Genomic DNA, 24,088 nt, shown 5'->3' on the forward strand with positions numbered 1-24,088 from the left:
CTTTCCCCTCCGGGCCCCGTGGGGACCCACTGTGGGGGTGCCATGATGCCAGGTCACGGTGTGGCACATAGGAGTGGGAATGTCTTCTTGGTTGCCGCTCGGCGCATCCCGTCTCCTTCCTTCTTGGATGAGCTGGTGAGGGAGAGGCGGGGGGGCGAGGATCGGCAAGGGATGCCACAGACCCTCAAGGCTGGGTCTCCCCCAGGGATCTACAGCCAGATCACATCCCAGCGAGGCTCCCGCAGGTGGTCCCCAAACAACCCTGATCTTCTTGGCCCTTCGCGGTGGTTGCTGGGCGTCCTTCCACTCCTCCCTGTGGCAGAGCAGGAAGGCTCCTGATGTGTGGCAGCAGCCTGAAAGCATCTCAGCAGGGCTTGTCCCCTGCAGTCCCTCCCCACCCTCTGCCTCCTCCTTGCTCTCTTCCAGGTTCACTTCTTCTCCAGTCCTACCTGGGAAAGCTCATGTTGTCCTGAACCTACAGCTACTATACTCTATAAAGTAATATTCCCCCTCTCTGCTGAGAACAATACAAAAGTTACTCCATCTTACCAAAGGTTTCAAAAGAAACCAAACACTTCTCTCGCTCGGTTCCGATTTAATTTAATCATTTCTTTAAAACGTGGTTTTGTTTGTTTGTTTCGTTTGTTTTCTGGAAAAAAAAAAGTCCCTTTCTTCCCTTTCCGCTCAGACCTCTGTCTGAAGGTCAATAATGTCTTGTCCCACCAGGGGGATGGTGGCTCCTGTTTTCTCCCACTCTACAGTTTTTAGTTCTAGGGGAGACTGTGCCACGGGTTCGATGTCCTTTTTAACCCATGATGGTGGGGATTGGACTTTCCTGATTCCTTCCCAGGGTCTCTTGTTTGGTGTCTGCTGTTTTTCTTGCTGCAAGAGGAGGAGAGTATAAGAAGGGAGAGAGAGAAAGAAAAAAAAGAGAAGTTAGTGCCTGTGCAAAAAATAGCATTTTTCACCTCCTTCTCCTATATCAAAGGCAAATTTTTCTGTGAAACTCCTAATGCAAAATAAAGTGGGGTTTCAATGAAAATTGCACTTGGTGTGTAAACTGTCTATTTTCAGGAAGAAAATATAAAGGTGGTTTTTTTCATTGCTATCTCTGTCACCTAATGCCTAGATATTTCAGCTTTCAGCTGAGGTTTTTGCCACTTGCATTTCCACTGAAAAACTGAACATGGTTTTGAGAATTCAAGATCTTTTTCTTCTTCTACAGAAAATCCCCACATAGAAATCCAGATTACGATGAGGTTTTTTTGAACATACATCGACTACATTTTCTACAGATGAGAATATATTCCTTATGTAGCACAGCTATTTATAGGCTATTTAATTGCAGCAAAACATGCTAACTATTTTGCCAGTGAACCCATGCTGTTTGATGGCCTGGATCGTCAGCTCTGAAACTGAAAGCATTTCCATCAACCCCACACCAAGCCTTCGAGGCTTTATCGACCGCCATTAGCCCAGTCTCATGCCAGCATCCCACCATGGATATCAATCCAGAAAATATCTTTCAATATTTCTGCTGATATGCACCACGACAAGACTCTGGGGAGAGCTGAGGCTCTGTAAAACAGGTATATTCTTCAGTGCGTATATGAAGGGGAGTCCATGCAAAGATTTTAAATGAGTTGTTCCACTAAGCTTCTCCCCCCCACCAAGAGCGATGCTTTTCACAGTTAATTATCCCCACAAAACACTCCAGCACTGGGGGAGAAAAGGCTTCCCTGCACGTGACAGGAGCACAGAGCCCTTTTGAGCCACCTGCCAAAGGGAAAGTGGTGGCTAGCGGAAAGGGTGGGAGGAAAGGCAGCTGTGTGGAGGGTGACAACAAGGAGAGAAGTCTGGGGAGAAGGTGAGGAGACAGACATGCAGGTGACATGCAGCCCAGGATCTGTCACAGCTTGATGCTGTCACCAAAATGTATTGATGGAGGGGAGATGAAGCCATACATAGACTGTCGTGTCATGATTGCACTCCAGGACGCTGTAGAGATTGCTGCAGCCCTATAGGAAGCCTAAATACCCATCCGCTACATGCTAATCCACCTGCCTTAGCTTCTGATTTTGTCCTTTCCTAAGAGACTTTTGTAAGTAAGTCTGTTGTTTATCCCACCTCCACACCGTAACGCTGATAGGAAAGGCACTACAGCATTATCCCTACGCGGACAGCTTTCATCACATCACCCAAGCCACGAATTTTGTTTTTCCAAACTTTCACCCTTAATATAAAAATAAGATATGTTTGAAGTTGCTCCTGCATCCCTGCAGCTGCTCACAGGGAGAAGGCGCTGGGTGAGGTCATTTGGTAGCTGGAGAGTGGCAAATGTAGGAACCGGGTAAACCTCATCTTCCCAATGTGAAGTGAAAACATTCTGAAATTATCTTTATTTTAATTCAAAGGGAGAAAAATAACTTTTTAAAAGTCCTTTGAAAGAGAATTGTTTTTAAAATAATCAAGTTTTAGAAAAGTATTTTTCAGAATAATGTAAAACATGTCAGTTCTTGAAATCTGCAGCTGTGGTTTTCATTAAACTCCATGACACAGAGCTTTTCTTATGCTGTTGGTGTTATTCTTACTTTATTCCATGATGTATCACAATGGTGATTAATACTAATATGACAGAAAAGGTGATAAAATTGTTGACTTATTCCATTATCTATTTTGGAGCTTATTTAAGAACCACTGCCACTAAAAACTGAAACTTTTTCATCTCTGTGTGTGTCTTAATGAGACAAGTTTGAGACTTCCTGAAGTGAAACTTCTACCTACGCTGGTTTTGCAGGCCATTAGCCTGACATTAAAAGATGCAGCAAGAAAGTACACATAAAGACAAAAGCACATATAGAGCAAAAAATGGAATGAAACTAGAAGTTTCCCAAAAGGTGAAGAATAAAAAGCTTGGTCAGAACAGTGCTTTTCAATGAAAAACATTTTGTTTTCTCCTACAATTGCTGTAATGCCAGAAGTTTTCAAAGTTACTGATGTCCACAGCTGTATTATTTAACAGAGAGCAGCACAAATGCTCATATGCATGAAGTTCATAAATAATTCTATCTTTTCCCTCAAATGAAAGCCCTTCTTTGATGGCATTATTTACGGCCACCTGCAGCATCAGGTTCTTATATTCCTAACCAATCTCTGTTTTAACAGTCCCTCTATCTGCCACACTCCTGACCTTCAGCCTCTCCGTCATGCTGTGAAGATGCACCCAGATCTGATCATGTACGCTGAACGTGATCAGCAAACCTCAGAGCCCTTCTTGTCATTGGCTGCTTTTGAGCTACTGAGTGAGAGCAGCTGCAAATCCATGTAGGGAACAGAAATTGGGAAAAAAAAAAAACAATTATGAGTTCACATCTTCAGCAATGACCTCTGATCAGACCTATCACCGGGGAACAAGACCTAAGGGTTACAATAATTATTCAATGTCAATAAAAACAGACATTAAATGTTGTGAATTATTAAGAATGGATAAATCGAGAAAGGAAGAGAGAATGAAACAGAGAACATCACTATGCCAGTGCATAACTCCACTCTGCACCTGAATCTTGAACATTACATGCACCCCGTGGGCTTCCTGATAGAAGGATAAAGGGGGAGGGATAAAGGTGGCCGGTTTACAGCCATGAACAAATTTATGGAGCATGTTCTATAGCAGAAGGATTATACAGGCTAAGATTTTTCAGCCTTGAAAAGAGACCATGGATAGATGTGAAAGAGGTCTATGAAACTCTTAGTGGCCTGTTGACAATAGGAACCGACTACTGATGGTAGGGATCATCTCCTTCAACACAAGAACTACAGACCATGATGAGACACCAAGCAGTGCCTAGCCCAGAGTGAACCCCAGGAGCTGGTCCTGCACACAGTGCCCAGCCGAACTGCAGACCACCTTTCCACAGCTCTCTGTTGATGCTGAAAACTTCCAAAGTTATAAAAAGTATGTGGACACATTCACAAAAGCAACATCCATTCAGTATTATGAGGTAAAGTGACACCCTTCTGCTTCAGGGGGTCTCTGAGCACAAATTACAGGAGTCTTGGGGATCTTTTTGAAGATGTACTACAAGATGCTTGCCCTGGTCTTTTATTTTTCCAAGCTGCTTTAGACTCTGCCATGGAGAGGAGGCAGGGCCAGACTGGCCTTGGGTCTGACCCCATACCGTTGTTTCTATCATCTAGTTTATCAGTGTGATGTGTCATCTAGCTATGACTGTGGTGGGCTTAGTGACTCCAAAGATGTCTACTTACAGCTAGAAGGTGAAAAAGAGCCTCGGTAGACAAGCAAATAGAGAGGGGAGGTTTACTTTTAGTTTCCCACTTCTCAGAAAATAATTAGACTTCTCTAGTGATGCCGTGAGTGGAGGTGCTATCTCAGGGGTGGGATGCACTGGCTGTCCAACACGGTACATCAGCAGCTCACAGAGCTGCGTGCACGGCCATGATCTGAGCATGCATGCAGGACTCGGTGCCTAGTCGGATCTCTGAGCAGGTTAAATGCAATCAGCCAGGCTGAGCTCTGGCAAGGATGCTGTGAGACAACAGAAAATCTTCTCTTGGCAAGAGGCACCCTGGGAATTGGTAGTGGGCTCCTGGGAACAGCACCCTTTTTCTTTCCCTCCATATGGAAAAGGTTTTTATCAGGTCTGGGCCACTTGAACAGCATATAGAAACAGCCACTGGGCTCATGCTTCAGCTCTGGCATTTTCCTCCAGGACTACTGTGGGGTCTTAGCAATCCTTGCAGACAGGAGGGAAAACCTAGCTATGCACAGAAAAGAAGAAAAAACCTGGAGAGAGGGTTGTGTAATCTGGCTGTAAAAGGCGCCAGTGCTGGCCCAGGGCCTGGCGCCTCGGAGACAGCCAGGAATGGCCCGAGACAGGAGCTGAAAGCAGCAGAGGTTGCTCTGCCAGTAACTCACAGAGACAGAGCCATTACTCTGGCCTGACACAGCCCAAGAGCTTCTGGCTGTCACGGAAAGGGGAAATGTTTATTGGTTCCTGCCTGGTGCCAGGATGGCGCAGCAGGTTGTTCTGTCGGAGAGGTGGGAAGGGAGGGAGCACCGAGGCCCAAGGCTGGGGTAAAACTTGCTGCACAGGGCAAATTGGAGGTCTTCATCACCCTGCTGGCATTCAGAGTCTCCTTCTTTCAGACATGGCTTTCATTGTGGCTGCACGTCTTTAAGGCAAAAGGAGAGGATTTGGGACAAAGGCATTTAAGATGCAGTGCCAACAAAACCCCCAGATCCCTAACAAAGACAGAGGCAAAGTGCATTGAGATAATCCACACAGCCCTCTCCTTCTAAAGCTAGTCCTGGCAGACTGCAACGAGTCACCTGGGCTGGACTCACGGTGGCATTGGAAAGGTGATGGTGGCGGAGCGAGGCACCTCCCTACCACGAGCTCTTCTGTATGTTGGCTCTGTGCTGCCTTCAAGGGTCCAGGCTGGCTTCATCCAGAGTACCTGGATCCTAGTGCAACTCTTTTGCTTAGGAGTGGCATCAGTGTATTGCATAAATATGGCATGGGAGACTGACGGGCTGCTCTAAGACAGCTTTCATTTCACACTTCAGTCAAAAACAATGAAACGTGCGAGCTGCTATGCTGCATCTCCTTGTGTTTGTTTTTGTTGTTGTTGTTTTCTTTTTCATTTGGTTGTTTGATTCTTGTTAATACCCAATTCTTATATTTACCCTGAATAACCTGAAGAGGAATCCAGTGCTTTCTACAGAGCACTCCGGGATAACTCCCCTAGAACCAGCTACTCATGCTGTTTTCATTGCCTCTAGTGTCAACTTGAAGGATATTTCATGACCCAAATGGTCTCTCCCCATGACATTGATGACTCTAGGACCAGAATGAAGTTATTCAGAGCATATAGCAGGGAATCTGAAAGATAAATGTGGCTTATGCTGTCTAATCCATCTTTGGATCAATGTCGATGAAAAGTGATTAGAAAATGGGAAAGCTGTCTTGTTTTTTTACAGAATGATAAATTTTCCTTTCTTTGAAACAAGTAACTGCAGTTCCTTCATTTTATGCTACTGAACTACAAAGACAATACTTTTTTTTTTCAGTTAGGAAAAAAGCAAAATAAAAGGAAGTGGCTGACTTTGTTCATAATTTCATTTTTTTAAAAAAAAAAAAGAAGAAATAAATTGTGGGTTTAACTTGCATTGATGGAAATCAGTTAGGAAACTTGAAATACCCAGCATTTGCTGGGTTATAAAAATGTCTTCTGCTTCTGTATTCTCTTAAGTTCAGATGGTCTAACCTGTAGGGGCTGCTGTGCGACAAAGTCTAGTGAGGCCATGCACAGCTGAAGGTGAACAGGTACTGAATCAAGGAGCTCTTTCATAGACCCTCAGGGGCTCTTTCGATAGACTCATAAACCATCCCTTGCCTGAAGGTTGTAGAGAAAGCCCATGGTCCCACCAGCATGAGGAACAGGCTATTCTCCAGGCTATTCTTGCCATTAATCCAGCTGGTTAACATACTATCCTTTTTTGGACAATGCCTATGGTCTACTGAGGAGCCCACTCCACTTGGTGGACATGGAGTTGTTCCCCAAAATGCTGAAATCATTCAAAGCTCCCCCGTGCCTCACAGGGGTACCTAGGGACTCCAGGAGGGGACCAAGAGGGACAATTCTTTCTAGAGTCCTTTGGGTAACCCGTCCAAACAATTAGGAGCTGCAGTCTGCTGGTGGCAACTGCAGGGCTTTGGAGCAGCCGATGGCTGGTTAGCATCAAAGGGCACAGGAGGAACTGAATGTCAACACAGAGGATACAGGGAATAAGAAGGCTCTCTGAGAAATACAAAGTAACTGATGCCTGATACTTGGACATGAGGTATCAGGTGATCTACAGGAGGAGGTGAACAGCTGATTGATGGTATATTTGGACACCTGGTAGCTGGCAGATGGTTTATGGCTGAATGAATTAAGGCTTGACATCACTTTCATAACAGGATTTATTGTAGTAATTATTACACTTTATGTAGCATTCCTCCCTATAAAAGTTACCCTAATTGGTCTTTTAAAATTTGCGAATTACCAAAACCTTTAAGAAGTGCAGAGAGGATTAAACACGTGGCACAGAGGAGGTACCCTGCCTGTAAGTGGAGCGTCCCTTGCAGAGGGACACACAGTCGACAACAGGGGGAGCACAGCCTCCCACTTTTCTAATTCCTCAGTGAGGAATGAGCCTGAGTTTGACACAACCACCATCACCTGAGGTGCTCCACCCCCGCCTCAGCCCATGCAAAGATGTTCCCATGGACAGGAGCCAAATTTTCCCACCTGGGAGCAGGACTGCCAGCTTCTCAGCCAGCTAGCGAAAGGCCAGGTAGCCAGCAAGCAAGGGAATTAATTCCGTCATGCAGCAGAGCATGCCAGAGAGACACACAGCCCTGACTAGGAATGGCCTGCCGTATCGATCAATATTCCTTTTTTCTCACTGCTCTTGTTAGATGTCAAAGCTAGTGCTGGTGGGATGGGCATACCTTCCAGGTGTCTGAAGAGGAAAGCTAAGAAAAATCTTGACCTGAGAAGAGAAAGTGAGTAATCAAGCCAGACATTGTCTAGCAGGAAACAGGAAAAAGTCATAGAATGGCAGAAAAAACTTTGTTTCTTTTTCCACTGGGTTTTGGAGCAAGTGCTCACCCGGGACCAATAGAAAGATGGGACTGGATCTGAGAGCTGAGTTACAGACCAAGTCCAGATCCTGTATGTGAACTCCAGGACAGGGCTCCAGCCAAAACAAAAGCCATTTGAGCTGCAGAGAGCTAAACATAGCAGGTAGCTAATAAGAATGAGCAAATCAGAGAAATTTGCAGAGCTCTGTTCAGCACAGCTTTCGCTGACCTCTGCACAAGTAAAGAGCTGCTGTTTAAGATAAATGCAAAGCCAGATGCTGGCAAGGAGAGAGGAATATGTATGTGATTCAAACTTCTCTAATGGAGCTGGATCAAAGGACTCCTGCCGAGGGGGAAGGCAGGAGTGTCACTTCCATTGCTTTCAAAGCTCGTGCTAAGCGTAGCAGAAACAAAGCCCTCGCTTCCTTTAAAGCCCCCACTTTCATACCATGCTGTTGCAGAGCATGTGAACCCCTCCCGATGTCCACCCCAAGCACTGGAATTTCTTTAGCAATTAACTCACAGGGAGGAGCAGTGTTGGTGATGCTTTACCCCGACAATAGAGATCTGTGCAGGAAAATATTTCCCATGTGGTACAAAGTAGCTTGAAAATAGCCACTGCCCTGCTTTAATGTGGATAGCTCTCAGCTGCAGGAATTTAGACCTTGGGAAGTGTGTGTATTTAGGGGGAAGCAGGGAAAAAAATTACATGTTGGAGCCTACAGTCTGCCAGGCAAAGGGCAAAATTTTAAATGGAGAAACAAACTTGCAGCAAGGTTTCCGACAATGGGATTTTTTTTTTTTTTTTTTGTAGCAATCGGGTAGCTAAAGAACAACTCAAAGTAATGGGAGTGATTAGGAAGGAAGGTCTCTGCTGTCTGAGTCAGTATCAAACTAACATTTCAATATGCATCTGTTTGGGCAGCAAAATGTGCCTTAAAGTTGCTATGAAGAGATATCTACGATCCTGGTGGAAGCCACTCACTACTTATTGTAACCTTAAAAATGAAGGCTTGGTGGATCCCAGACACCAAGGGAGTTTTTAATTTTAATCCCTCAGGATGCGTGGTGTGGATGGCTGGGTTTTTTGATACAAATCCTGCTGTGGTTGTCTCCAAGCCTTTCATTCCTTTCATGCTTCCTGGCTGCAAATAAGCTGTCTAGGGGATAAGTATTGAACAAACACAGCTCATTCAGTTTTCTGCTCAGGGTCTACACCAGCTTCCAGTTCAGTCTGGGATAAAATGGAAGGGCAACAGTGTGCAACCTTCACATGTAGGCTGGCTGCAAGTCATTTGGGAGGAGGATCAGCAAAGTAAACCCAGCTGTTCCTGAGATACTCTTTTTAGATTCCAAGTCCCTTCAGGCAGACAGAGATAATCTGTCCCAGATTCCAGCATAACTGCAGCAAAGGAATCTTGCCTACAACTCCGTAACTTCCTTTTGCATAAGGGCTGATTTTTCAAAAACTATCTCCATCTTCCTTGCCTCATCTGAACTTGAAGACTGCAAGAGAGAGAAAATTTACCATGGTAAGGTCATACAGAGATCTATTAGTGCATTAAAAAATTTAGTTTTCAACTTGCAGTCATCAGATCTTCCTTTATGTCAGTCTGCTAATATCTTAATTCCCTAGCCCTGAAAAATTAGTTTTGGATAATAGTGTCTACATCCCTGATTAGTTCATAAAGCTACAAATGAATGAGATCCCTTTACTCTACTGCAGTGGTGAGGTAGCCTAGGCTTGAATGCAGGTGGATGTGTGGTCCTGTATGCTTTGAACATGGATCCTCCTGGATAATGTGATTTTAATCAGGAATAACTGAACATTCTTCCAGTAGGAGAATTTTATAGTAGAGGTACATATATAAGAAAGTCGATGTCACATGGAATAGTTTTCATGTAATAAACTGAAAAAAACCTTGGAAAAATCCAAGTTTGTTGCCCAAGGAAGGACAATTCTATATTAGTGTACTCTGAGGTTCAAGTTAGGTTAGCATTAGCAGTGTGCTTTAGCTTGTAGCAAAATAACTGCAGCAAACACCGATGCCACAGTGGTTCCTGGGAATGCATTGAACATGGCCAAGATTCAGACCTGGTTGGCATTCCAGGCAGTATTCTGGTTCTCCTAATTGCCTACCTCTGACATACCACCCAACAACATTGCTTATTAGCAAGTTGATGAGAGGTCAGCTGATGGCAGTGGGGACACCCTAATCTCAGTGGGATGTGCATTAGGCTCCAGATCGCTTCTGTAGCCATTCTGACTTGAAGATTGACGTATGATGTCTAGCAGCAGTGCTACACATTGCCTTGCATCGCATGCATACTTCCACCTTGTGCCCTCCAGTGCAAGGGAGAAGAGAGGTCCCAGGAAAGGACTCCTTGGCCGCTGGGTGAGGGGAAAGCAGAATTCACCCTGAAACCTGTCCCCATGTCTGCAGGATGAGAGACAAGCCCAGAGTAATTTGTCAAGGCTGCCTTTGATAGGGATTGGGTCATTCTCACATCAGTAATGCCTTTCAGAAATGGACCTTGTAAAGGAGGAAAGCTGAACAGCTCGAACATGCAAGAGTCCCTGATGATGTTTCCAGCTCTGCCAGTAACTACTCTGGGACAGTGGGCAAAGAGCAGTCTTTATCTTTCAAGCGTACACTGTTGTAATAGTTATCCAAAGTATAAATGTGTCAGGATACTTACAGAGGACCATATATGAGCTGGTGCAAACCTTCAGGTCTTTGCTGAAGACCCCTTAAAAATCATGTTTTATCACGGAAGCTGGAGAAATTCTCAACAGTAAACTCGTGTGATGGTTGAATTTTCAACCCTTCTTCCTAAAGAGACACAAGATCTGTTTCTTCCTCCCGTTCTTCTGTTGGTTCTTCCTTCAAATCTGACAATGTAGTAGTTCATCTGAGAGGAACTATGTGCTCAATGTGATGAGGTAATCTGTTTTGGCCAGTGCACTGAAGTACAGTGAGGACTAGCATTCACATCAAAACCAAAACCTAAACCAGTCCCTAAAAAGGCCCAGCACCATTCCTAGGAATTTGCAAAGGAGGTCTGTCCTATGCACACATTCAGTTCAAGTCTCAGCAGCACCTTTCTGACCTTGGAGTTGAAGGAGAAGAGAGGAAGTGCAAGAAGATTAGGAAAAGCATCATATCTTGGAAAGGACTAAGGACAACGGGACGGGCTGCCAGGAGAGGCTGCGAAACTGCCAGGGCTGGAGAGAGACTTGGTAGCTTGACTTTGTGGTTGCTTATTTAAAAGGGAAATCAAAGATAAAGCAATGCAGGCAGATGGACTAGACCCAGTAAACATCCCTTCTGCTCTATGATGCTAGGTGTGAAAGGGTTCAAGGGTATTCCAGGATCCTTATGACCTTGTTCATGCCCACAAGGCAAGGAGTTTCCTACCGGTGAAGGAATGTGTTTGGATTCATGCATCATGGAAGGGTTTGGGACAGGTCTACAATGCCCTTCAATGCAAAAGAAAAGCCAAACTTACGCTAACATTAGTTTTATCACTTCCACCAGAAGAAATACTCCATCGTTTTATAACCTAAACATACATAAAAGAGAAAAAATTCTTTTGTTGTTACTTTAATCCCTGATATCTGCAGTTTGCCCTCTCAGGGCAGGCTGAAGATGGGGCATGATTTCCAGTGGGGTCCCCAGCAGCAAATGGCAGAAAAAGGGGTGAAGAAAGCTATTTATTTTTCTTTGTACTGCTTTGGATGTTTTTAAACCAATACCCACTACTGACTTGCCAATAGTGATCTTCGCAAGCTCATCCTCTCGGGTTACATCCAAGGAAAAATCACAACTTGAAAAAGATTCAGTCAATATGCAAAGGCCACCTTCACAGCTTCTTTCCAGCAGTTCAAAGCTCTTTGATGCTGACACTGGCAACTTTAATTCTAGACAGATGCATCTCTGAAATGCCCAAAACATCTCAATCTATAAAACCCTCCTGCAAACATATCACAGATTAGCTTTTACACAGTATTTAGGCATTTCTGATTTTACAGCTGTGTCATACCTAAATAATAGAAAAAAAGCAGAGAGATGAAATTCAATGAAATGCATTGGAATTCTGGGCCAACACAAGCTTCTTTGATCTGAACCTGCCTGCTAGGTTCACTAGCCCTCTCATTCTGTAACACTGTACAGCCCATAATGACACCTTGCCACACACAATAAAAGTCGGATTTGCTGGGACCACATCTCCAGAGCTCAGCACAGCAATGCTGTGAGATCTGAAAATAGACCAAAGTCTCTGCAGTGCTCTGCTTCCACAAAGAACCAAACTAAACCTCTTGTTCGATCACCTTCTGAGCTCTGGTCTTGCCTCTAAGGGACTCCCATCAAAATAAGCCCCTTTAGTGCCTCCTTGGCCATGCTGTAGGTGACTGTGCATCCTGGGTCTGACTTTGGTTGCAAACGACTGAGAATGTCATAAATGGCTCACCTTGGCCCTCTCCTGAGTGCAGGCAGAACCCAAATTTAATTTCTTACTGCCAACCTGATCTTGCTGCTTATTTTTCCTTTCTATTGGAGCAGATACACTTCTTTGCAACCTTTCGGCTCTTGCCCAGCAGGCCTAATGGACTGAGACATGGGGGAGGTGCCATCAGCCTGCCCTGCCTTATTTGCATTACCCACATCACTTACTTCACAGGCTCCTGATACCTGTTTCTAGTACCAAATCTCTGCCCCACTGAAAGGCTGCAAGGTCTTCCCCTCAGCCTGCCTCCCTCAAAGTATCTTCTTGCCCTGGAAGTTTTCTCCTGTCGAAGAAACCCATGTATATGGTGATCAGCTGCCACAAATACCCTCATGCTACATTTAATTAGCATGCAGTCGCCAAGAAATGCTGCCACCATCACAGCTTAAATCTCATTCCTGTGGCTTTCCTAAATAACTATGCCCTGCATTGCTGCCTCGGCTTCCAACTCAGCCCTTGCAAGGGGGATAGAAGATTCCTGCTGTCCTCATCTTCTGCCCTCGCCCCTTTCCACCTAGGTTTCCTCAAGGCTGTTCTGGTTTCCAGTTCCTAGCCAGGAGTGGATGGATGGGGCACTCAGAGATGACCTGAACGGGGATGCAAAGAGCAGACACCGACACGGGGAACAGAAACAAACAAGACAACACAGACTCCATTCACCATCAACAGACATGAGGACAGACATTCTGCTTCTGGGCTGCTGATCACTCTGTAGATAAGCTAGTGGTACCTCTGTGACTCTCTGTGTCCTGCGTGGTGCACATGTGCTTTTGCAAGATGCATGGACAGAAAATCGAGGTAAGGCATTCAATAAGGGCTCATAAATTTTCCTGCTTCTTCCCATGCTCCTGATGGCACTAGAGAGCTCTAGGAGATGACAGTTCTCCAAGTGTCTGACTAACCTTGCTGTCTGTTGTTGGAGACTCCTTCTCCTTCTCTGCGTGCTGGAGTTTTCTGTTCAGGTCTTGGAACATGTCTTGGTGACGTTTTCTTGTGTGCATGATTTTCTGAAGAAAACACAAGGGCCACAGGTCAGCAAACCCTATTCAGCTGTACAGAAACAATATGTCTTCCCCCCAAAGTTACATACATTATTAAAACCTGCCTCTGTCTCCCTACAGGTGCAATCTGGTGTGCCTAAACTACCTTCAAAGTTCACTGAAGACCCAGTGTAGCACTGCCTTTATTTTCAGGATCAGATGGTGGGAGAAAGAGGAAAAGATTAATTTTTGACCTTATGGTTACCCTAAACCTGCAACTGCCAACTGTTTATACTGCAGAATTTGTGCTTCACTGGCAATGTTCTACCAGCTTGACCTAGGAAGCTTTGTGACCTTCTCTAACTGATACCTGGCCCCATGCCCACTCTGTTCTCAGCACGCCTCCTTTGCAAATGTGTTCAGAGCTTACCCAAACATGTAGGATTTGGATACAAGAAGTTCCATCAGAAACTATTCCACAACTGTTCCACAAACTATTCCTTTTCTTTGTATTTTGGCCCTTCTGCATTTCACTTCTACCTTCTACTGCCCAGAAGGAGAGGCGGGACCAATTTCTACAAGGACTTCACTTTGCATGTAAAAGCATGTTGAATATGGCTTTCTTGTGCTCTGGCAAGTGCTATATGATCAGAGAAGGTGGCCCAAATAGTTTGGAACCAACTTGAAATATCAGCTTAGATGTACCTATCGTGCCTCAATTTCAGACCAAGCTCACAACCTGGAGCTCTGAAGTGATTCTAGCGTTAATGCAACTCCTTGTGGGCCCTTAAGGTTACTCTATTATGGAATAAGCTAGCAGCTTTGAAGGGAAAGGATAGATCTGCCAGGAAGGATGCCATGTTTGGGCTCAGGATAGCTGTATTAGCTCTCAGTAGCCCCACGGACCCTCTGTGGAGAACTGGCTCCATCAAAGCTTTCCACTCTGTGCCTCAGGTGTGAGGACAGACATTTCCCTATGTACAGTAGAGACTTTTTCCACCCAGGCTGATTCTGTGAGGTTCATTAATAGGTGTGAAAGACCAGGGTTGACAACGGGTTGTGACAGTGGGGACCTATTAGCTTCCTTTCCGTTAAGCAACAGATCTTGTGCACAAAAGGCAAGGCATTTTAGGTCACCAACCAAATGTACGTGTGCTTCCCAAACAGGAACGTGGTGCAGTCACCTGTACCGTTCCATCAGCTCTCCGTAAGCATTTTGCTCACAGAGGAGATGTTACAGGCCTTGGGCAAGCCTATGTAGGATCTTGATTTACAAATGTTTCCACATAAGCTGCTCAATAAATTAAGCATGAGCAAATATAAATCACTCATTTGTTTAGCAGCACAGGGTAAGCCTTACTAGGCAACCAGCACAACTCTTTCAACCCACCATTTTTAAACCCTTGAAGAAACTCTTTGGCAAAGGCAGCACTCCTGCAAAGGTGCCAGAAATAAAAGAAAACAGCATTTCTCTTTCTTATCCTACTCTTAGAAAAACACATTCAGAAAGGGATGTACTCACCTCAAAATCTAGCTCTGCATACCGGGATTTCCTCCTCTGGGTATTCAAAAGAAAAAGAGATGGGTGAAGGTTAGTAAGGGATTGATGCTGGTGAGTGGGCACAAACTGAACCACAGAGTACAGGAAACAGGGAGAGTCCTTCTCCTTTTCCTTCTTCCTACACCTTTAACGTGTTTCTCTGGCTCTTTATGATGGAAAGTGCCAGCCATTTAGAAGGGTCCCTATCAAAAAACACTGAGCACCAAGGAGGGCTGAGCATGGGCTGAGCATGGGAGTCTGGCCAATTCAAGCCTCTGTCCTAGTTATGAGCTTGTAGGTGGTTCACAGAATGGAAAGCAGAGAGGCTCAGCCAGCTCATCTACTGGAGCTTTTGAGCACGAAGTTTGGACAGCAATGGCTGAGACTTGCTCTCTGACAATAGGCAAGAAAAATGCCGAGAAGTGCAAAAACTAGGACAGACATTAGCGTAAGATCTATGGTCTAGGGAGAATGCTAATATATGTAATGAGTTATCACAGGTCAGAAGGAGAGGGCTGCACTTATGTAAAACCTTTGACATCTCTCTCATGCTAAGAGCATTGTGGGGCATGCCTTAGGACATTTTACACCTGTGATCACAGGGGTTTTCTCATCTCTATCATGACTGAAGTCATCAAAATGGGAAACAGAGGCAGTGAACAGAAGGAGAAAAAGTAATGCAAGCCATGTGTTCATTAAAATGAACAGTCTTTGACAAGCTAACATTTTTGGCATTGCCTGTAGGGCTAAAGACAGTCCATCCAGCAATGGAATACATCTGTGGAAGTCATGAGGGATTTTAAACACTAGATTACAAAATGGTATCACGTGCCAGTGATCCCTCGTGATACTGGCACTGCATGGTGGGTTGCATTTGGCCTAAGGTGCTTCTCTTGAAACACCTGGTGTGGCCAGTGCTGAGGGCTGGGCATCATTCTGGTCTGAGAACAAGACAGTAATTCACACGCTTACCTCCAAGGAGCTCATGGAGAGGGTGGAGACGGTCTCACTCTTGGACACCACACCCGAGTTCCCTGAGTCACCTGTGTCACACAGGCTGTTGGGAATCTGTGACTCGTTGGAGATATTTTGTGGAGCCAGCTGCTGCTGTTGTTGTATCATGGAGGAACCTTGCACCTCACTGCATGTCATGGTTACAGGCTCCCGTGGAGGACTCTTGACAACAAAGCCTGGGTCAGTAGCCATACTGAGGTGGATGAGCCGTGTCTGGGGCATCTGGTCAATATTGATGCTGTATTTGCTCTCGTCTTTGGGAGGTTTGGCCCGTAAGGTAGATGTGTTGGTAGGCAGAATGACATAGCTGGTGTCCAGTGTTTGCTCTTGTGCCCGGGAGAGTTCTGAGTCCAACTTCTTGAAGATGTCCCCATCACAGATGTAGATGGACTTAGGTGGCTGGTTCTTGTCCTTCTTCAAAGTGAGACTGTGATTGCTGAACTCATTCAGGTTGATGGTCCCCAGGTAGTGTGGTGAGCCCTGAAGATGCATCTTGGAGACGTTGGCTGGAAGACTGTTAAAGTTTGATGACCCCTTCTGGTGATTGAGTTTCAATTTTTCTTCATCCGGTAGTGATGGACGCTTCAGTGTTCCTGTGATGGTTGAAGTCCTGCAGGTGGTGATGTCTTTATTCAGCACTAGGGAGACAGACAAGTATCCTTAGCATCTCACTTAAATTTTTGTTGACACATCAATACACCTACCACAGTCACACCATCCAGCATGTTCCCTTGGGCCTCTCAGAAAGAGGCTATGGTGGCAGAACAGTGTTTTATACTGTTTTTGGTTTTGGTTTTTTTTTATATCCAGGATGCTGAAGGCAAAGCTAAAGGTAGGGAGGAAAAAAACTTTCTCATTTTGAAAGAATTATTTACGCTACAAATTTCCCAACACAATCATGGCCAAAATTCCAAACTAGGCCATCACATATTATATCAACAACAGTATCTCGAAAAGCAAATACATGTCTATATATTTAGCACATGTAGTATATGTATATATAATACATATTACTAGTCTATAAAATAGTAGAATTTTTTAAAATAAAAGGTTGCTTTCATATAGAAAAAATATTTTGATTAAGAAAATAGCTGAAATGCAGCATTATCAATGATTTCAAATGCAAATTCTTTTTTTTTATTGTTTTAAACTTGCCGAACTGCTTCGGGTTGATCTTTTCCCAGGAACAGTTTCAGTGTCAATAATTTGGTATTTTAAAACACTCCACATTTTGTTATAAATTTCTAACTGCTTTCCAAAAAGCTTACATACTAGTAATCATGCCAAGCCTTTGTGAGAGCTAATTATTTAGTGTTTCTCAATTTCCCTTGAGGAAAGAAAGCAGTGCCATGAATATTCCTTAATAGGAGAGGCAAACCTTAAACTGAGGACGAGGTGAACATGCCAATTAGGAGGTATATAAAGCACACACAGACACTCATTCCCACACAACACTGCCCACTACAAGACATCTGCTCCTTTTCTAGGCATAACAATCTATTGCTCAGTTGATTTTAGGCTGCAACAAAGACCTTAGGAAGATAATGACATCAGCCTTGATGTCTCCAGGGGATGGAAATCACAGACTGTGGGGCAGGGGCAAAGTGGTGCGGGACTGAAGGCTACTTACCCAGTATTTCAGCATAGAAAAGGAGAAATAAATGCATGTTCCCCTTTCACCCATCTCAGAAGGAAAAAAAAAAAAAAGATCCTTTTACACATTTTCTTCTCAATGGACTAGCGACAAGGATCTTTGGCGTAGCCTAATACTATTCAGCTGCTCCACCTGGGACAGAGGCAGGACATGACATAGGCATCCCATGGGACTGAGGACACATTAATTTTTCAACCAACTCATATTGGGAGTGATGGGTGCCGGAAGAACAAAGCTCCCCTCTAAGACTATAGAGCAGGCAAGGCAGGATGACAAGGAGGCCAAGTAGAATAAAAGAACTTTTAAAAAGCTTTGAAAGCTAAACACACTGGGTGTAACTATGGCAGCTGCAGTCATCTTGACATTGCTGGAGGACACGCTAGGATAAATCAGAGCATTACAGCGTATTCATAGCATACACTGCGGGAAGATGTTAGTGAAGTCAAACCCTTCACTTGGGAGTGTCAGTAAGGTTTATTGATTCAGGCTCTTCTCCATGCTCATGTCAGCTGCAGAAAGTACATCTGGAGAGGTTTACACTTGGCAGTCTCCAAGCATGGAGCAGAGTGAGCTTTCAACATTGAGCCGTGGACCCAATCCTATCAGTAAATCTAAGTGAGGAGGTTATGAGCAGTATCAGGTGTATCTCCAGTCCTTCACAACATGACAGCTGGTGCCTCCACAAAATGATGGCCAGAAACCAACAGACAGATTTCTGGTTTTTATTATTCAATAAGCAGAATGCACAGGAAGATGCACCATATAGAAAGGTCTCTGAAACGGGGACTACTATTAACTACTTAGATTGGTGCAGACTAACAGCATTTTATCAGAGGAGGAATATCTCTTCAGGCAGACATCAACAAACAAATTGTATAGCTGTATGCTGGCAAAGGGAAGCCTAGGCTGTTAGCAAGCTTCTGATCTAGGGTCTTCTGCCCTGAAGTCACATGAAACCAATCAGCTCCTTCCTTTCCTCTGGGAAGCTCGATTTGGGAGTAAGAAACTCAGTAGCAGATCCAGAAAGGCTCCTTTATTGCAGGAGTTCAGGGTCTGTCTTGGTCTCCAGCACCAGGTGGGATGCTGGCTGTGTAGCTGGTTGCGTGTGCCAACAACCAGCCTGGATGTATGTTCGTTGAGCATACATTCAAGTCAGATCTGGTCTCACATGCACGTTTTTCGCATGTGATTTTTTTAGAACTGAGGTCTTCAGTGTCAAAAAGGAAGGAGGAAGATAAATGAGAAGAGGGAGACAGCTAGAAATTAGATTAGAGTGTGAGACAAAGAAATAGAAAGAAAAATATGGACAGACCCTGAAAAGAGATAAATGGACAGAAAGAGACCATGAAATAAGATATCACAGAGATAAGTGAGATAAATATACTGTGACTGTGATAAGCATAGGGAGAGGGAGTAAGGAAGAGAGAAGGGCAGGAAAAGATAAATAAGATATAGATAGATATTAGATAGATAAATGATAGTGACAGTGATAGACAATACACAGAAACACAGTGACAGAGATAAATGTTGACAGAGATAGAAATACATAAATAACAGGTACAGCAAGACAGACAGCTGAGAACAGAGATAAATAAGTGATTGCAAGATAGAGAGAAAGAGATGAATTATAGATAAATACATTAGAAGCAGATAAATAAATGATAGATTAGATAAAGAAAAAGATAGATGAAAGGGACGGGTAGATGTGGAGAGAGAGAGAGAGAGAGGGAGAGGGAGAGAGAAAGAAAGAAAGAAAGAGAAAGAGAGAAAGAGGGAAAGAGAGAGAGAAAGAGAGAAAGAAAGAGAGAAAGAAAGAAAGCGAGAAAGAAAGAGAGAAAGAGAGAAAGAAAGAGAGAAAGAAAGAGAGAAAGAGAGAAAGAGAGAAAGAGAGAAAGAGAGAAAGAGAGAAAGAAAGAAAGAAAGAAAGAAAGAAAGAAAGAAAGAAGAGAGCAAGAGAGAAACTTTCCCATGATGGTAACTGAACACACAGTATGTTCTATCCTAGGCTAGGGGAGATCCTGGTTTGGAAGATATGAATTATATACAAGTGCCAAGCAAGCTGGTGTTTCTCTTGCTTGGGAGAGGGGAGAAGTCTGGGAGGGTAAATGAAAGCCTAAATATCTACAAAGGGTGAGAAAAAAAAACCCAGCCAAATGGTCAGGCATGCCAGGACCAGGAGAAGACGAAACCTGCAGAGACGAACAGGTAGCAAAGGAGAATCCAGACAGCACAGACACCCCCAGGGGAATGAGAGAAAAGGGAGTTATTGGGGAAAGGGACTGTCAACTCATGCAGATCTTCAGGATCAAAATGAATGTGTGTGATTGAACACACAGCAGAAAGGTACAGGCAAAAGAGGAGAGACCTGACCCACCTCCATATGTACAGGCAGCTTACAACTGCACTAGAAGTGTGCATGGAGCCAGGTGGAGTGGTGGGAAGGCTTTCCAGATTCCAGACCTTCTCAAAGACACCTCTCCTGAGCACAGAGCTGTCTGAGGTCGGTGTGACCGGGGCAGGGGTTGCTACAGCAAAGAAGGATCACAGTAGGAAGAGATGGATCCAATCTCTTCTTCCTTGATACTCTTCTCTGCCACTGTGTTACGTGGGCCATAGGTAAGAAATAATACCTCAGAGGCAAGGCTTAATCTCAGTTAAAAGACCAAGAGAGCTACGGAGAAATAGGATAAGCAAAGAATAGGGGAGAATTAGGGGTGTTGCTTTCTTTTGACCAGGGTTGAGAGTAAGGGCAGCCCACACAAGTACATGCAAGCCACTAAGACACACAAATAAAACAAAGGAAAAAAAAATGGCCTAGTTCAATCCCCAAACCAGGTCACTTGTTGATTCTCACCTGTGATGTGCTCACCTGATCTACAAGCCATATCCACGTCCTTCTCAAAATCGGTCTGAAAGACAGAGAACACAGAGGATGTGGTCAAAAGGAGGTGGTGGGGCAAAGCAAGCCATGTGGAAAATGCAGAAATTCACTTTAATTAGTGAGGCAGACACAACTGTTGCCAAAGAGTGGAGGAGAGACATTTTGCTCGGGCTTTGAAGCATGGCAAACAGACCACTTTTTTCCAGCTGTGGCTCTTGAAGCTCAGGCAGGGATAAAGCCGTAACATTGCTTTTCAGCTGGATTCATCTGCTCATCCGTACACTAATTCCTGGGCAGCCAGATTAAAATACCTCCGTGAAACATGTTTATGCACATTGCTAAAAAAACAGGGGACAGGTTCCTGGCCTGATCTGCCTTGGATATATCTCCCCACACTTGGTCTAAGTGGATTCTCCTCCACTCATTTAAAAGATCTGGGGATGCCGCTGAGAACACTCTGTATCCACTGAGCTTTCTTGTGATCTATCACTAAGTCACGTGAAGTGGAAACAAGTCTCTGCTTCTGAAACTCTTAACATATAAAATCAATGGTCCCTGCAGGCACAAAGGCTGAATTACTTTTTCAAGCAGTCTGTACAGCCAAATGAAACTCCTTTCTTCTCTCAGTATGAGTTAATCCTTTTTCTAAAGCTTTTAGCAGATAACATTTCAAAGAACGGGATACACTGAGTCACAGTGGGCCATGAGTTTTCATGGAGTAATGGAAAGGCTACAAACTAGCAAAAGGTAGAAGAGTTCACTGATTATTTCTAGTATCATTTCGGAAAGAAGACAATATAATTGTATTAATGTGATTAAATGCATTCCAGTTTAATATTAAGATGAGTGTGAAGAAAAATTCCCATCCCCCTGGGATAAACACTTCAATATTAGCAGGTTGAGATCCGAGAGTTTTTGAAGAGCTGGTTGAGGAACTATCTCAACCTTCCTGATGCTAATTTCTTAGTAAATTATTTGGGATATCAAATAAATCTGAAAAAAATAGAAGAGAAATAAGACTGAGCTAACATTTAAATGGGCAAGTGGGGTGACACAGAAAAATATCTCATTTTCCTTACAGGAGTTCCAGAAAAATGTAACTGAACAGCCTGTACTAGTTCTACTGATAAATAAATAAGAGACAGTTTTATATTTAATACCAGTCAACAAGATTTTGTGGAAAACGGTTCTAGTCAGCTAAGCTTCTTTTCACTCATTGGGCAGATTTGGAGATTACTGGAAAAGGTAACAGTGAAAATGTCATCCTGCAAAGCCTTAGATTTCTTTGGTTATAGTACAACTCAGTCACTATAAAATAACATTGCACCCCTCTAAAAATATCAGTGAGGAGCCATCATTCACGTCTGGATTCCGGAGCTTTTTGTGCTTGAATGTGAAGAAACTGATTGTAAGCGCTCTACTTCTCAGCACATCCATCAACAGTGCAGAAGTAAATGCAATGTTGTTGCTAAAAACTTGTAGCTGACACAGACTTTTGCAAGGTGGTTGATAATGAATGAAAGCAGGGAGTTATACACAAAGGCAAAAATCTGAAACTTCAGAATATAGCACTTGGGATGGTGACAATAGAATAACAAGTACAGCATCCACATTTTTGAAGGATGGTGAGAGTCTGAAGGGCATGTGGAAAAGAGTTATATAAATAATTTGAAGGGAAATGTCTTACAGAGGAAGAATAAAAAAGCTCAGTGTGTTAACTTATTGAAAGGAAGATTGAGACTGGTTATGATTATGGTGTCCATTATTGAAGGAGCAAAAGTACTAGGCACGCAAGGGGCTTTCTAATTACACATAAATAGGCATAGCAAGAACCTAAGTCTGAAAATGAGAAGACTATGCATTTAAATTAGAAATGAGGCACCTGTTTTTAACAAACACCTATGAGGTGTAGTAGAATTGTATATCCCTTGATGTCTTGATTTAAGGATTGTGCTGTTTGAAATAAGATCTTGTGTTGAAGCACAAGCTACTCAGCTTAGCACAGGAGTGACTGGAAAAGAACACCATTGGGTTATGATATAGGTCTAATATTAACTAGATTTTTTTGGAACTTGTTCACATGTTGTGATTATCCCGATGTCCTTACCCCAACCTGAGAAATCAAATGCCTCTTATATCCTCTACATCATAATACTGAAGCAGATGCAAGATGATTCCCCACAGCCTATTCTTCTATCTAGACTGTTTGTAAAGGACTTACAGAACAGGACCAAGGTTTACAATGCTTAAATTATATTCCTAGTGAAGCAATGTAAACGTGTGCTTTTGAGAGAAACAAATCCCTTTGGGACAGCATATTTATAATAATGACCCAACACACAGTGATTAAAACAGTATTAAACTACTGCCTCCTAGCTCCAGCTAGCGTGATGGGGATGAAAAGGTCTGGAAGACCTGGGAGGTATATTTTGGCTTTGTATTTTCTGGGGAAGAAAGGATCTCACCAAGTTGTCTGCAAAACCTGGTGTGTAAGTTTGAGCCCTTAATATTACAGTGAAAAGAAACTGGATTTGTGTGAAAGAGCCTATGCCAAGTGCTACGTTTGCTCAAGCACAGGTTTAAAGGAAAAAAGAATGATGATTGCAAAATCTATGATGGACAGAGCCCTTTGTTTATCAGTTATGAGTTAAAAATGCCCATAGGTCCCTTAATAATAGACTAGGTGGTAGTTTTCCCTACCATTAGCTGAGCATGTCCATTCTGAAATGAGCCCCCTGAGTCTCCATTGCCCTCTTCCTGACGATCTACTACTCGGCACTTCACAGCATCCTGGACCTGCAGGAAAAAATAGATTTGCAGAAGTCAGAGTCAGACAGGAATACCAAACCATACTAAATTCTGCTGAAGACAAAAAAAAAGTCCTTGGTAGATCAAAAGAACATGGATCCTACCTTATTAGCATTCAGGTATTCACTTCAAATGGTTTATATGTTACATATCTCACATACTAACAGAGCAACTCAAAGGTTTTACAGGTATCCTGGACCACTGCGTTGCGTCACTTCTAGTTGCTTGATTTATGTAGTCAAGAATAAAAATGTCTTCTATTTTGCAGCTTGCGATACATTTACAACGGATGCTATTACCTAAATCATTATATTGGGGTCTACAATGTCTGATTATGATCCTATATTGGCTGTAATATATATCCAAAACTCACTGAAATCAATGGAAAAAAATGCCAGTGACTGCAATGGGAGTTAAATGCAGGCCCATATTCATAATGCAATTAGTTGAAGGAGTCTCAGCCAAGCCAGTGGTGTAATTCCATTGATTTCATTGGCCTGACATAAGAAATTAGTCTGTTTTACTTAATTTAAAGGAGCTGTAAGAAGATAAAATGAATATTGAAAAAAACCCCTTTCCTGTCTCTGTTATTAATAGTCTATCCACTCAGTAGGATGAAAAGAATAAAAGAAACATAAAAGATTCATCCTTTTCTTCCCTGATATAATTTACCATTTTAAATCTCCACAGGGAGGCTGGAGAGAATTTACTCAATTTCCTTGCTTGATTATTGCTAGCTTTACTTTCTAGCTTGAATATCTAGGCGCTAATGCCAACATACAATCATTCTGTAAATCTCGGTGCAAGTTGTCCCTCTTGAAATCAAACAAACAAATTGTTTTTCTTAATATTCCATTTTTGGAGGTGGGGTGTAAACTTTCTGGAAATATTAACTTTGGTGTTAAAAAAGCAAAACCTGACATGTTAGCTAAGCTAGATTGTCCCCCAAATTCCACTCTGCAGTACAGTCAGCATGACAACCATTGATCCATCCCTCCTTCCCTCTGAACCAATATTGTCATGGTCATTTTTGTGGTCACTGTCTACACAAAG

The 24,088-nt window shown here is 43.3% G+C and overlaps 1 protein-coding gene across 1 annotated transcript in view; it reads right to left on the bottom strand.

Moving 5' to 3' along the window:
* Nucleotides 1-684: 684 nt before the first annotated feature.
* Nucleotides 685-24,088, bottom strand: part of ADGRB1 (adhesion G protein-coupled receptor B1) — a gene marked incomplete at both ends in the record, with an annotated part of 199,586 nt that continues 176,182 nt past the window's right edge. The window contains 7 exons of the mRNA XM_082307543.1: nucleotides 685-882; nucleotides 11,160-11,213; nucleotides 13,061-13,165; nucleotides 14,661-14,696; nucleotides 15,651-16,330; nucleotides 20,201-20,255; nucleotides 22,928-23,023. Coding sequence (XP_082163669.1) covers nucleotides 685-882; nucleotides 11,160-11,213; nucleotides 13,061-13,165; nucleotides 14,661-14,696; nucleotides 15,651-16,330; nucleotides 20,201-20,255; nucleotides 22,928-23,023 — 1,224 coding nt within the window. The remainder of the gene's footprint in view (nucleotides 883-11,159; nucleotides 11,214-13,060; nucleotides 13,166-14,660; nucleotides 14,697-15,650; nucleotides 16,331-20,200; nucleotides 20,256-22,927; nucleotides 23,024-24,088) is intronic.

This window comes from Platalea leucorodia (genome assembly GCF_965183815.1).
Source record: "Platalea leucorodia genome assembly, chromosome: 1".
NCBI classification, from domain to species: domain Eukaryota; kingdom Metazoa; phylum Chordata; class Aves; order Pelecaniformes; family Threskiornithidae; genus Platalea; species Platalea leucorodia.